Source organism: Dendrobates tinctorius, unplaced genomic scaffold (assembly GCF_039654945.1).
Source record: "Dendrobates tinctorius isolate UK_male_01 unplaced genomic scaffold, ASM3965494v1 ptg000129l, whole genome shotgun sequence".
Lineage (NCBI taxonomy): Eukaryota > Metazoa > Chordata > Amphibia > Anura > Dendrobatidae > Dendrobates > Dendrobates tinctorius.
Window position 1 is genome coordinate 35,759,651 of NW_027361797.1, and position 14,744 is coordinate 35,774,394.

Consider the following 14,744-nt stretch of genomic DNA (forward strand, 5'->3'; position numbering starts at 1 on the left):
TGATTCTTATCAAGATGAACAAGGCCTGGATTGACCCAGACTTCTCATCCCCATCGAATGACAGCAGTGGAACATAATGCCAATCAAGAGACCCTCACTCTTTTTTCATGGTGTGTATGATGTCCTCCTTCATAATTTTTTATAGGATGTGTATGAGGCCTACTTCTACAATTCATATATACTGTATGTATGATTTATTGATAGTCCGTAAAACTGGCAAAATACTATGACAACATTGCTCCCAGCATCGACCTGAGAGTCAGAGATGCATCCAGGCGTCTTCCCCATGCTGTTCCCTTTACATTTGAGCGTTGTTTCCATCCACCTCAGAGATTTTCCTGCCTCTCCAGCTTTCATGTTAGGGTTTTCTGGAAAAATGCTCCAGTTTCCTATTGACTTCCATTTTACTCGGTGCTTGAGTCGAGCCCGCCCGAGTGTCTGACCTGCTCGATTCGAGTACCGAGCACACAAGCATTTTAGTGCTCTGTCATCACTAATGTAAACCCACAAAACTCAGAGAACATTCTGTTCACCACCAACCATTGAGACTCTGCATAAGGATTCATGTAATTTAAAATACAGAGGTTTTTAGAGAACTGAGAGGACATCAATAGAAGAACATGACATCTTACTGTACTTGTAATTTAATATGGATCCAAAAAAGAATAGCTCTATGCATATGATACCAAACCTAGCAATGAGCTGTGGCACATAGATTCGATTCCAGTAATTATTTTGCTTATTTTTGAACAATCCTTACATTTATATCATTTGTCATACTATTGAACAATTTTGATAACTCTCATAAACCCCTTTCATAGTTAACCCATTGACTGAGTCTTCTTTTTCAATTATTTCTTTTTCTGAATCTTAATAAAAAAGTCACCTATTGTACAAATGAAACTCACCCGCTGACACCTATATGATTTGTTACATGCTGTTGATCGTATCTAGATTTAAAGAGTTACGATATCTTTTTTAGGCAATTTGGCAGATCTCACAACCTTCTTTTCAGAATCATGGGGCTCAGTATTTTACTTGGAAAATCCTGTTCCTGGACTATGGATATTTGAAGGCAGTGCAGAAAGTTCTTCCATACGTATTGCAGGGTATAAAGGTAAAGCTTTAACTGATGTTTGTAGAGCATATGTTCATTTTAAATCATTACGGGGAATGGAATAATGGGCCAAAAATTAATGACATTTTGCGAGGACTTATATTGACAAGGAAACAATGTCATTTTCTAATAATTAGAACTTTCTAACAATATAATCAAAACAAATCTATGTTTTTTCTTCTTCTTTAAAAATTATATTTCTATAATATTGATGGAGAAGAGGTTATTTGTGATTTTAATATAAATGATTTAGAGTCCAACTTGCATCACACCTCTTCCCACTATCAATCAGGTGCGGAGTTCTGTAGCCTCTGTCCATATAAAGTGGTTGCCCACTACCCAGACAACCCCTTCTCAATCCCTATTTCCCCATTTAAAATAAAATAAAAAGCCTGTACTCACCTCCAGTGACAGCGCCTTGTCTCCAGGGCTCACATGATGTAGTTATGTCATGTGAGCCCTGCAGTCAATCAGCGGCAGCTTCACTCTCGCTTCTCTCTGAACAAACTGACACCTGTAAGAAGTGAGAGTCACTGCTGCTCTCTGACTTCCTCCGAATATCAGTTTTGTCCAAAGGTGATGCGAGTGAAGTGGCTGCTGATTGGCTACAGGGGCTCATGTGACACAACAATGTCAAACAAGCCCGGTATACTAGGCTCTGCCATCGCTGGAACGGTGTCGGCACTAGTACTGAATATACGATTTTTTTTATTTTACATGGGGGAAATACAGTGATTGAGAAGGGATTGTCCGAGTAGTGGACAACTCCTTTACTCCTTTAATAGTGTTAGTGCTAGGTATGCAGCTTTGTCCTATTTACTTCAAAGGGAACCTGTCACAAGGTTTTACCCATACCCATATAATGTGCGGCCACCAACATTATCGCATTTTTTATAGCATACTGGAATGCTGTTAAAAAAGGTCCCCTATCCTGTCTGCAGATCCCAAAAAAAGAGTTTTATTATATTCACAGAGGGCGGGATCTTGGCCGATGGGCACCTCTGGTCTTAATCCGGTGCCTCCTCTCTTCATACATTCGCTCTTCTCCTTCCCTGCTCCGTGTCGATATGTCCTGCGTCATCCATGCATTGTCCCGCATTGCGCTCTTGCGCAGGCACACCTCTCTCTACCCTGCCGATGGAAAAGCACAGTACTGTAATGTGCATGCGCCGGGAAAGGTCAAAAAGCGTTGATGGCTCAGAAGTAAAGCTGGCCAAATGAGACCCTAAGAATGAGTAGTAGTAAAAACTGTTCAAAAAGTACATGTAATTAGTAATTCAAATGATTTTCTATTTTTTTTTCTTTAGCTAATAGCAGTTTGGGTAAGTAAGATATAAAAATTGAATCCGTCTGTCTGTCTGTCTATCGTCTGTCTGTCTATCTATTTTTTATGTTTTCTATCTATCTATCTATTACCTATCTCTCTTACCAAAGAGTTCAGCACACTATGTGCCCTAAGGTATATTCAAACATTGGATATATGAATTTTAGACCGCATTACTACCATATAGACTTAAGGTACTGTCACACTAAGCGATATCGCTAGCAATATCGCTATAACTTGTGACGTTATAGCGATATTGCTAGCGATATCGCTGTGTCTGATACTTACCTACGACCGGCTCCCCGCTGGTTATCGCTGATCGCGCGAGAACGTCCTGGACTGTTTCTCGTCGTCAGCTTCCTGCGGCGCTTCCTGTGGAGAGACGAGCGTGGAGCCGGGCGGGAGGACGCAGGATCGCCTAGTGTGACAGGTAAGTAGCGATTCCCGTCCCCAGCGATGTCGCTGGTGAGATCTGCCTGTGTGGCAGCTCACTAGCGACCACTTAGCGATGCACCAGCGATCCTGGCCGCGTCATATCGCTGGTCGGGATCGCTGGAACATCGCTAAGTGTGACAGTACCTTAAGCTTATAAGGTAATTAGAGCACAAATTTTGTTTGCCTATTGGCGACAGCAGCGTTCCTTTCTTTGATGGGAACTTAACTTTGAATTACATCTCCTTTTTAAAAGACTATACATGCAAAGAGCAGGTAGGATCCAATGATAAATCAAAACATTTAAATTTTTAGGAGGAGTCCTCAATCAACTTTGCAGGTAGTCACCCTTAATGTGTGCCTTAAAGAAACAAAAATTGACCAACACCCTCTTATAGAATGAAACAAATATGAACAGGTGCAAGCTTCCGTGGCTCCAAAATATGCATACAGAAGAATAAAGCAGTACTGTACATTGTGTTTGCCAAGATATATGGTATATAAAGAATTTATGATTTTAAACTTGATTACTACCATATAGACTGTATTTATAAAATGAAGCTACTTAGCGCTCAAATTGGCCAATTTGTGTGTGTCCATCAGACTCAACAAGTGCTTTTTTTATGCGATCCTAATTCTATCTGATTTACCTCTTCTGGGCTTAGGTCTACAAATTTACACCGTGGGTAGGATCCAGCACTATTGCATTGCTTTAGTTATTTGGCTTAATAAATTATTTTCTGCAAAGACTTTTACAAATATCTTCTCAACTATAAATTGACGATTTTTTTCTTAATACTGATGCATCAATTTTCTCACTTCATTTACATCAACTGTAAATTCTTTCTGGTCATTTCTGCTATTTGTTATTTTGACATTTTTTTCTCTTTATTTGGAAGGTAACAAGTTCAATGAATCATGTAAGTATACTTTGTTTTACATTTTTAGGCTATAACCACCCAAAATGGTATTTGTTATTTAATCCCCGTATTGCTAATTTGAAGAAGCTTTATGGCCAATGGATCCTTTTATTGCAACTATGTTGTGCAGGGAAATGAAGCAGTGATGGTACATCAGCTGAGCAAACAACCAACCCTTCTTAATCAAAATAAGTGACCATACTGGTAGGCATCATGCATATAAACTAATGGATTTGTCAAAATCTGAATTTGCAAAATTGTGCGGAATCTACCCGTTAAAGTAATTCCCCACAAATTGAATGTTCCATATTATGTTCTGCGGTTTCTTCAGACTCCCAAGCATAATTAACATAAGATGTAAAAAACAGCCCTCAAAATAATATTCACCTCACCACTGACCTGTTAAGCCATCCCTGCTACTTGCATCAGGATGCAGTGGACCCATGTAGTTAGGATGGCGGCAACACAGGTGCAGAAATACCGATGAGGCAACCACTCATTCTTTGGTCAGACGCCTTTCACACAGCCAAACCAGATCTCACACTTTGCACTGACGAGGGGCAGTACCCTGAAACACAGTGTCTGCAAATTGAGATTCTGGTTTTGGCTTTCATGTAACAAAGCTTGTTAAATGGTCGACATTGACTTTTAGGATTGCTACTTCCACTACGTGGCACTTAGAGTTCTAGTCCTCTTCCTCTCTGAAGAGACAATTTGCATATTTCCCAGAGGAACATTGCGGCCTTAAGTTTCCTCATCTTGGCATGCTTAGCATGTCATTCTCCGCAAGGAGAAATGATACTTCTTGGATATCTGTCGAAGAGCTTGAAAGATATTTAACCCAGTCCTAGGCGACCTTGGAGTGATTTACACATTTCTTCAGGGCAATTGGAGGATGTGTAGTACTTGCAATTTGCTGAAAATCACATGACATAGGTTTAAAAGGTACCTGTACTGGCCGTTGAACTGATTTTAAGATCTTAGCAAGTTGTAGTTAATATATGAACTAGTATGCATTAAAGGGATTCCAATTTTTTTTTTTATAACTGATGGATTATCTTCATGATGGCACATCTTATCATATCTGTGGAGGTCCAATTCTGTTAGGCGTCAGGATCCTCCCTCTGCGCAGGATGGATCCCAAGCCTTGTCTTCTCCTGCGGTCTCCCATTCAGTTTCAACTGCAGTGAATAATGCTCAGCAAAGACGTCGGTCTCAGCATCTTGCTCAGACTCGGGCTGTGCACTTGGTTACTGCTGCCTCTCCAGGTTCACCTATAGTACCTGGCAATAGTCAGCGGCGAGCAGTCACTCTTGAGGCTAAGTCCAGGAGTCACTCTACTGAGCATGCTTGTGAGTTGGCAACCTCTGGATTGGCCAGCGAGGAAGGTCCTTTCTGACTGGCCTAGTCTGTAAAAGGATCTCTGAGGTGCCCATCGGCACGCTATGATGACATTCGTATTGTGTTGTGTGTACTTGGGGCTTCGGCTCTACTTTATTGACCTGCGTCTGTGAGTGAGTACTGTGAGTGGGTGCGTTAGTTGACCCTAGTGAGGCAGGTTATCCTCTACTCAGGGCACAGGCAGGCCACGCGCTGTGGCACGCATCAGTTAGCACTCAGGGCACAGCCAGGCCACACGCTGTGGCATGCACCTGCTATCACATGCAGTACTCAGAGCTCAGTTTCTCCACGTGCTTAGACACATTCTATTTTACCACTCTGTGGAGTAACAGGGCAGGTTCTTTATGATCTGTGCACACTGTGTGACATTTAGCGCAGTGTGCTCAGCCTTAGGCCTCTTTCACACATCAGTTTTTCGCCGTCAGGCGCGATCCGGCTTTTTTTTGTAAAACCGGATCCGGTGAAATGCAATGCCGGATCCAGTTTTTCCCCATTGATTTGCATTAGCGCCGGATCGCGCCGGATGGCATTGCGTTTCATCCTTTTTTTGCCAGATCCGGCTACTTGTCTCATTCCGGCGTCTGGAAAAAATGGCTACTGTAACGTTTTTTGTCTCCGGCGAAAAAGCCGGAATCACCGAATCCGACGCTTCCGACTTTTTGCCACAATGAAAGTCTATGGGCGCCGGAATGCGCCGGATCCAGAAAAAGACGGATCCAGCCACCGGATCCGTTTTTTTTATGTCTGCGCATGCTCAGATCCAATTGGTCAGTCCCCAGGAAACAGATATAACCTGCTAGACGGATCCGGCAGAAAAACGGATCCGTTTCTACAGTTCTCCAAAATTTATGCCGGATCCGGTTTTTCTAAAAATAGCCGGATCCTGCCTGACGGCAAAAAACTGATGTGTGAAAGTAGTCTTAGTTGCTTCGTAGTACAATACCGTTCTGTGGAGCAACAGAGCACAGTACCTTTGCGTTCCTATCACACTGCATGCAGTTAACCCAGTGTGCTCTTTGTGAATGCTTACAGTGCAGTGCCGCCATTGTTTCCAAGCTGCGGTTCCTCCATCACCGCACGTTGAACCCTGGGTTGCGATCGCACCTTATCATAATTTATATTTGGTGCGATCCGCAAACCCTAACAGATTCTTGGCATCAAATTAATTGTCCTTATCTCTAGGCGGTAGACTTATAGGACTGGGTAAATTACAGTTTTCCTATATCTCGCTCTACTTAAACTATGCTGTCATAAGGTAATAGTGATTGGAAAAGTCTAGAGAAATAAACTTCAAATTACGTTTTACCTGTGGTAGACTCGGTGAAAATTGGCATTTAAACTTATTGGATTTTATCCAAAAGTGTTTTTTTATAGATAAAAAAAATGGTTATGTTTTTGCTTTTTTCAATGAACTGTGCCACTCTAGTCAATGGGTTGTTTGGTTTTGCATTTCATCTCCATTCCGTTGAATGAGCATAAGCGTCAAAAATTGTTTTTATAATCCAAGAAAAAACCTCAAATTATTTTGAATAAAACATTATCTTCATTTTTTAAATTTCTATAATTTATTGATCTGTATAGAATGTATAACGAATGTGACTTCTAATTTGTAATTGTGAACGTACGTTTTTATTTCAGCATTTTGCTCCAGATGTGACAGCAACGCTATTTGTCAAAAGGATTTACTTGACTACACCTGTATCTGTAAAGAAGGATTCAGCGGAGACGGATTTTCATGTTATGATATAGATGAATGTGACTATTACCGATGGCCAAATCCATGTTCCCTTGGTACCTGCATCAACACATATGGCTCATACTACTGTATCTGTCCAAGTGGCTACACATGGGAAAATAAAACTTGTGCTGATGTAGATGAATGTTCTGCACGCGAGCTGAATAACTGCGACCCGCATGCAATATGTAATAATACCTATGGGTCTTATTCGTGCTATTGTACAGCAGGATATTATGGAGCTGGATATAAATGTGAAGTAGATGAATGTTCAAGAGATGTTTGTGGGTTTGGTAGAGAATGTGTTAATTCTGGTGGGACCCATACCTGTTCTGATCCATGCTTCAGTTATACCACCCTGAATGAACCTTCCAGGAGCACATCATACTATGATTACTATTACTATTACTACTACTACTACTATTACGGACGTTCTGACTACTACCTTAATGGATGGTATCGTTTTATGGGTAGTGGCGGAATCCGCATGGCAGAGTTTTGCCCTACCTATGGAAGTTGCTACACCAGGTACCCCATGTGGTTGAACGGGATTCATCCAGAACCCGCCGATGGAATTGTGAATCGTACAGTTTGCACTTCTGATAGTGGCATTTGCTGCCTATGGAGCTCAAATGTGATGGTTAAGGCATGTCCTGGAGGATTTCATTTATATAAATTCAGTTGGCCTCCTATGTACTATTCAGGATATTGTACAGGTAAGAAAGTAAATCTACTATAACATTTACAATGTACTTGGCATAGCACCTAAATGTGTAACAAGTGGGATTGTTTTCTTACATAAATAAACATAAAGAGGTTGTTTTTTGTCATATGCCTTATTCTTGAAATTTTCCTTTTGAGTTGAGAGCTGCTTCAAGGAGCAGCTACTGCTCTGGACCACTTAACTGGACAATATATTTTATTTAAAGTGAATCTGTCAGCAAGTTGTTGCTATGTAATCTGAGGACAGCACGAGGTAGCAGCTCAGACACTGAATTCAGGGATGTGTCACTTAGGCTGTGTGCTGTTGTTTTCATACAGTGAATGTTTTATCACCAGAAGATTATCACTGCCTGGTGTAACAACCCCACTGCATGGCCTCCCATCCCTCACACACCAACTTACTCACTGCTCCAGGCCTTGCTGTGTGTTCTGTCTGCTGCCGGCTTCATGCTATGTGCCTCTTGCTTCCTGCCTGCTCTCTGCATGCTTCCTAGCTGTGTGCATAGAGGGCAGTGCCAGAACTCTTTGGTTCTTATGGAATCAGGGTGCACCTGTCTAATGTGTCCCTGGCCAATTACCAAGAGGTCTCTATTATTAGGGCAGCTTCACCCAGTGGAACGGACCTGTGCAATGTCCTAATTCAGTTAGTGTCTTCCTACTGAGTTGCCAGGTCCTGTCCTGTGTTTCACCTTCTCTGGAGGCTTGATTCCTAGCTTTGCCTTGTACCTGTCTGTCCGCCCTCTAGGAGGCAGAATATCCTAGTCTCTGTGTCTTTGTTCCTACCTCGCCTTGTACCTCTCTGTCCTCCCTCCAGGAGGCAGAATATCCTGGTCTCTGTGCTATTGCTGCTGACCTTGTCTCATACCATTACCTTGTCTGAACTCAGTCCTACCTCTCTCTCTTGGTCCCCTCGTTTGTGGCTACTTTCCCTGCTGTGTCTATCCTTGTGTTCTCTCTGTCTGCCTGTGCTCCATACTCTTGCGGCTCTGCTTATGCTCTGCACTCTTGCAGCTCTGCCTGCTCCATACTCTTGCGGCTCTGCCTGTGCTCCCTACTCTTGCGGTTCTGCTTTGTTCTGGTTCTGCTTCTGCAGAACCTCTTGATGCTCTACAGCTCTTCTCCGCAGCCTTGCGGTTCTCCTCCTGTGTGAACAGGTCCAAACTTGTTCCTTCATACTCCATTTCTTCCTGTCAGTACCATTACCTGCACCTGCTGTGTTTGTCCCTGCCCCTCTGTCTCAGCCGTGCCTGCCTGCCCTGTGTCTCAGCCATGCCTGCCTGCCTTGTGTCTCTGCCATGCCCGCCTGCCCTGTGTCTCAGAGCCATGCCTGGCTGCCCTGTGTCTCAGCTGTGCCTGCCTGCCCTGTGTCTCAGCAGTGCCTGCCTGCCCTGTGTCTCAGCTGTGTCTGCCTGCCCTGTGTCTCAGCTGTGCCTGCCTGCCCTGTGTCTCAGCCGTGCCTGCCTGCCTTGTGTCTCTTCTGTGCCCGCCTGCCCTGTGTCTCAGAGCTGTGCCTGGCTGCCCTGTGTCTCAGCCGTGCCTGCCTGCCCTGTGTCTCAGCAGTACCTGCCTGCCCTGTGTCTCAGCCGTGCCTGCCTGCCCTGTGTCTCAGCCATGCCTGCCTGTCCTGTGTCTCAGCCGTGCCTGCCTTGTGTCTCTGCCGTGCCCGCCTGCTAGTGTCTCAACCATGCCCACCTACCAGTGTTTCATCTGTGCTCACCTGCCTACTGGTCTGAGTATCAGCCGTGCTCATCTGCCAGTCGTACCTGTTGCTCACACCTTTCCTAGTGTTTCGTCTCCCCAAGTGGGATCATCAGCCACAGCCAGACACCACCCTGGAGTGGTACCTGGCAGCTGCCTGCCGCACAAGTCTGACCTCACCATCAGAGGATCCAGTGAAAACCAAGGCAGCTGTCTTAGTCATGTCCCTTCCAGGGTAGTCTGGTTTGTGGCACAGTGGGGCTAAAACCCCCTGGCTCACGCCCACCAGTCAGGGCGTGAGCATGACACCTGGACTACAGAATGCAGGAGATCTGGTCCAACCAAGCCCCTTCCTCTGATAAGCAGCTCACTGTCAAGAGAGAGTTTCCACAGAGAGCTGTGATGTGGGTGGGGTTAGATCTGTGAGCTCTGCTGCATGCTGCATCTAAATACTCTGATTGTGTCAGAACCACTGCATCAAGTAGACTAAGTGATACATCCCTGGAAACAGAGTCTCTTTTCCTACATTATGCTGCTCTGAGATGAGGTAGCAAAAAGCTGGTGACAGATTCTCTTTAAAAGAGTGCCATTTAATACCACTCCATTGGCCATAGCAAAAAGATGTGTGGCTGTTCACAGCTTCCATGATGGACTTCCATTAACATCATTAAAAAAGAAAAGAATTGCATATATTTGAAATATCATCATATCCATTACATACATAAGAATGTATAAAGAAATAAGGATGACTTACATCAGTCAGAGTAGCTAAAGATCAGAGTGGTTGTATCCAAGTTGTCTCTCATATGATAGATAGAATGAGCGGTAACATTTGGTTTATACATGATAGATAAAATAAAATCAATTTACGGTGCGGTCAAATTGGCACAAATAGGTCAAATATATGGAATAAATGAACTTGAATTGTGTACGCTTTTATGATCACACACTGAAGCACAGTGACATATTACTAGTAGCTGCCTGCTTACAGCATAAACATTTTTTACATGTTTTTTTAGATCCAACTACGGTCCCCGAATCTTGCTCCTGCGCTGATGATGAAGAATGTAAAGCAGTTGGTGGACGTTACAGCTGCTACTGCAAAAATGATGATTTAATTTCAGGTATGGACAAAGAAGCTATATGCTTAAAGAATATATCTTGAGATATTATAGTCATACCCAAAACACTTTAATGAAGACCTGTTGACTTGCTCAAAAAAATTACATACCTTATAAAAATCCTTGCTTTTCACTGATTTTGCAGCTTTTTTCCATTTTCCATTGTGTCGCTCCATTGCAGAGATATTAACATTTGTTGGATTTGGAGCGCAGTATGTGAAATCTTTATTTACGACCAATTAGGTTGTTTCTTCAGCGTCTTCTCTAGGGGTATTTGCTTTCACTCCTCCCTACTAAATGCTGTCAATTGCACTTCAACAGCACCTGAAACTGCGAGACCTCTAGATCAGCTGCTCAGCTGTAATTAGCAGTGTTTGGGAGAGAGGGGTGAAAGTGCATACCCCACCAGAGAAGACTGAAGAAGCAACCAGGTTACATGCCCGCTGAGATTTCCAATACTGTGTTCAAAAAGAAATAAATGTTGCTATCTCTAGTAGAGCAACACAGTGACAAGAGCAAGGGAGCTAGGAGACTTTTACAGGATATTTAACTTTTTGGAGCAATTGTGATCCTTTTCAAATATTTCTCTAAAACTTCATTAAAAAATGTCATAAGTAGGCAAATTTGCCATTTAAGTGAATAATAACTATTTTGATTGTGCTAAAATCTGCAACAAATGTGCCTTTTACAGCACCTTTTACATGCACAGGAAAATAACTTGCCGCGATTGATTAAGACTGACATTTTTTATGCCAGTCTTGAAGAGGCGGTGCAAGAATAAGATGTACCGAATTGATCAAGAGACCACTTAATGAATTTGAAGCATCTTATTGGTAAAGTGTGTCTCGACTTACCAGCAATGTTACTCCAGTCAGAGACTAGAGTAATATTATTGGTATTAGAAGCACCACAACCTTCCAGGATTCTGATGAGCAGGTGAAGCCACACTACAACTTGGCTTCTCGCAAGCTGACTCATTTTGGCAAAGCTGCTGGAAACGGGCATGAAAATGATAAAAGATGCAGAATTTTTGGCCATCTGCATTTCGAAAATGCATTGAGGCTATTTATGGTGTAAACATTTTGATATATTGGTACCTTTGAGTTAATTTTTATCCACACCACAAAATCAATGAGAATAGCACGCCACTTACTCTTGCAGATTCCTTATGGTAGAGCCAGTAGATTAGCCCAACACTCATAGCACCGCTGAATGGGGTTAGTCCTGGTGCGGATCCGTGGCACATCAAACTGCCCATCTGAGTTCTAAATCCAAGTGTGAACCTCAGACTTCTGCTATGATTCCTCTAGCATTTCCATGTCAGATTTGCACGAGGATCATTTGACACATGGACTTACCCTGTGTTGTGTCCTCTCTTGCAGCTTTAGATAAAATCCGGCCAGTGCTTACCTGTGGTAATCAGGAAATAAAGGCTTCCTTCCAGAAATGTCATCTGAAAAAATTCAAACTTGACACCAGTAACATCCATCTAAAAGACAGCGCCTGCAGAGGATTTAATGATTTCAACCTGACAAACATCATAACTGTAGTATCAATCTTGAAGAAGGATGTCTGCGGAAATGATCTGGTGGTAAGTAGAGATGAATGAAGAATAAAATGTCAGCATTAGCTGCACATTTGTCCTTTGCTTGATGAACAATGACAACATTTGGAATTTCCATAATTTCCCTATAGTTATGAATGCAGAAAACAGGGGTCCATCGTAAAAATTGAAAATAGACCTTTCTCAGGAGCTGCTTGACACCACAACACTATTCACCCACAACAGGAGGTGCCGGTGCCTAGATGACTATTTTCCCTTTGTACCTGTGCAGGCTGTCTAGAGAATAGGCCCTCTCCCATACATCAATGGAGTCTAAAAAATATCTGGAAAAAAACACAGAAGTCAATGGAGTCTAAGGCTCTATTCACAAATTAGAATTAAAATATGATTGTTACACCGCTCCGCCATATTCACCTGTCCTCTGCTCCCATGCCGCAGGCGGCCTCCGCTCCCACGCCACAGCCTCTCTCTACCTGAAGGCCGCGGCGATCACCTGAAACGGGCTCGCGGCCGATGCCTTCCCTGTATGCTATGCGCATGCGCCATAGGCCGCGGCCGCGCCTCCTTCCTGCTTCTTATGCTCCGGCTGTGCCCTGACCCGGAAGCACCTTTGGACCAATGGCTGACCAGACGGGGCCATATCAGGCCGCTTCCCCCTGAGGGAGGCGCCTGATCGTTGTGTTTCCTAGCACTCTGGCCTCGCTTCTTCGTGTGCAATCTGCTCCTGCAGTTCTGTTCTCGGCTGCTCCCCGCAGCAGCTCCTCAGCCCTGCTACGCGTGTTCCTTGATCTCTTCCGCAGTTCTGTCTCCAGTGTTCCTGCCTTCCTACTCCAGTCCTGTCTACAGTGTTCCGGCCGTCCTACTCCAGTCCTGTCTCCAGTGTTCCTGCCGTCCTACTCCTGTCCTGTCTCCAGTGTTCCTGCCGTCCTACTCCAGTCCTGTCTCCAGTGTTCCTACCGTCCTACTCCATTCCTGTCTTCCATGTTCCTGCCGTCCTACTCCAGTCCTGTCTACAGTGTTCCTGCCGTCTTACTCAAGTCTCAGTCTTACTCCGGTCCATCCTGAGCCGCCCCTCTCGGTACCGGCTACCGTGGTACTCGAACCCCTGGGCCTGCTCCTAACAGTCCCTGTATAGGGGTCGGTTCCACCTGGCAGCTCGCCCAGGGTCCCTCGGTGCCACGGTCCAGAGGGTCCACTCCCGGAGCTTCCTGCTCTAGACCACTCACGCTAACAGTACGATCAGGCCATGGACTCCGCCGGTACTACGGCTGCTACCCAGAAAGAGTTGCTATTCCTACGGGAGAATCAGGGGCGCATTATGTCAGTCATGAAGTCGATGGACACCCGTTTGTCGGCCTTACAGGTGGCCAATCCTGGAAATGCCACTCAGCTGGCCAGTCTCCAACAGGAGCTGGGTCAGCAGCAAGATACTCAAGCCCACATTTTGTCCTACATGGCCTCCTTTGATAGTAGTTTGTCGGCCCTCCAGGCTGCCACTGCAGTGCCGACTCCTCCTCCCGCGTCTACTGCTCTCCCGACGCCCTGCCTCGCCAAGCCGCCTCGTTTCACCGGGGATCCCAAGCTCTGTAGGGGGTTCTTAAATCAGTGTAGTCTCCACTTTGAATGGCTGCCGTAGCAATATCCCTCGGATCGGGCCAAAGTTGCCTTCATCATGTCCCATCTGGAGGGAGAGACCCTCTCTTGGGTAAACCCGCTCTGGAAATGTGACAACCCGGTCGTCTTGAGTCTCCCGGTCTTTCTGGATACGTTTTGTAAGGTTTTCGATGAGCTGGGTTGGTTAGCCTCTCTCACTGAGTCACTCTTTAACTTACACGAGGGCTCTCTCACGGTCGGTCAGTACGCTATTCGCTTTCGCACTATCTCCTCCGAGCTCGGCTGGAATAACACGGCTTTGGTGGGGGCATTCTGGCGCGGTCTTTCTAGTAGAATAAAAGATGAACTCACAGGTCGAGATACCCCGTCCACCTTAGAGGACCTTATCTCGCTGGCTACCCGCATTGACCTACGCTTCCTGGAGCGCGCTCGGGAGTCAGCGAGAGACAGGCGGCCCTCCAGGTCAAGTTTCTCCGTTTACCCGGTCTGCCAGCTCCCGTTCGGTCGGGTCTCCTTCCTTCTCTTCGGGTGAGCCCATGCAGATAGACCGTCTTAGGTTGGCCGAGTTGCATCAGAGAGAGAGACGGGCACAAGGTCTGTGCCTCTATTGTGGTGATCCGTCACACTATGTCCGCACCTGTCCTAAGAGACAGGGAAAGGACTCCACCTAGGTCAGGTAAGAGAGGCCTTCCTAGGTGATGATGATCCCTCTCAACCCCTTAGGATTTCTGTGCTTTTGGTTTCAGGGGGGAGGCGTGGTTCCGAGGTGGCCTACGTGGATTCGGGCTCAGCAGGTAACTTCATTCGGCCGGAAGAGGTGGACAAATACCAAATTCCTGTAGTAACTTTATCTAACCCAATTCAGATTGCCACCGTGGATGGCAAACCGCTACAGGTGACCGTCACCTTGGTCACTGAAGAGGTGGAGTTGCAAGTCGGAGCCTTACATCGAGAGAAGATAGCCTTCTACGTTTTGCCTAAGCTTTCTCAGGCCATTCTACTCGGTCTGCCATGGTTAAGAACTCATCAGCCTGTTCTTGACTGGTCTTCTGGGGAGATACTCCGCTGGGGGCACCCGTGCCAAGCTCGCTGTCT

The 14,744-nt window shown here is 45.0% G+C and overlaps 1 protein-coding gene across 1 annotated transcript in view; it reads left to right on the top strand.

Annotated features, from left to right (window-relative positions):
• Nucleotides 1–14,744, top strand: part of LOC141047857 (uromodulin-like) — an 89,315-nt gene that overhangs the window by 55,924 nt on the left and 18,647 nt on the right. The window contains exons 7-12 of the mRNA XM_073543185.1: nt 983–1,117; nt 2,425–2,439; nt 3,773–3,793; nt 6,833–7,645; nt 10,370–10,474; nt 11,854–12,062. Of these exons, the coding sequence (XP_073399286.1) occupies nt 983–1,117; nt 2,425–2,439; nt 3,773–3,793; nt 6,833–7,645; nt 10,370–10,474; nt 11,854–12,062 (1,298 nt within the window). The remainder of the gene's footprint in view (nt 1–982; nt 1,118–2,424; nt 2,440–3,772; nt 3,794–6,832; nt 7,646–10,369; nt 10,475–11,853; nt 12,063–14,744) is intronic.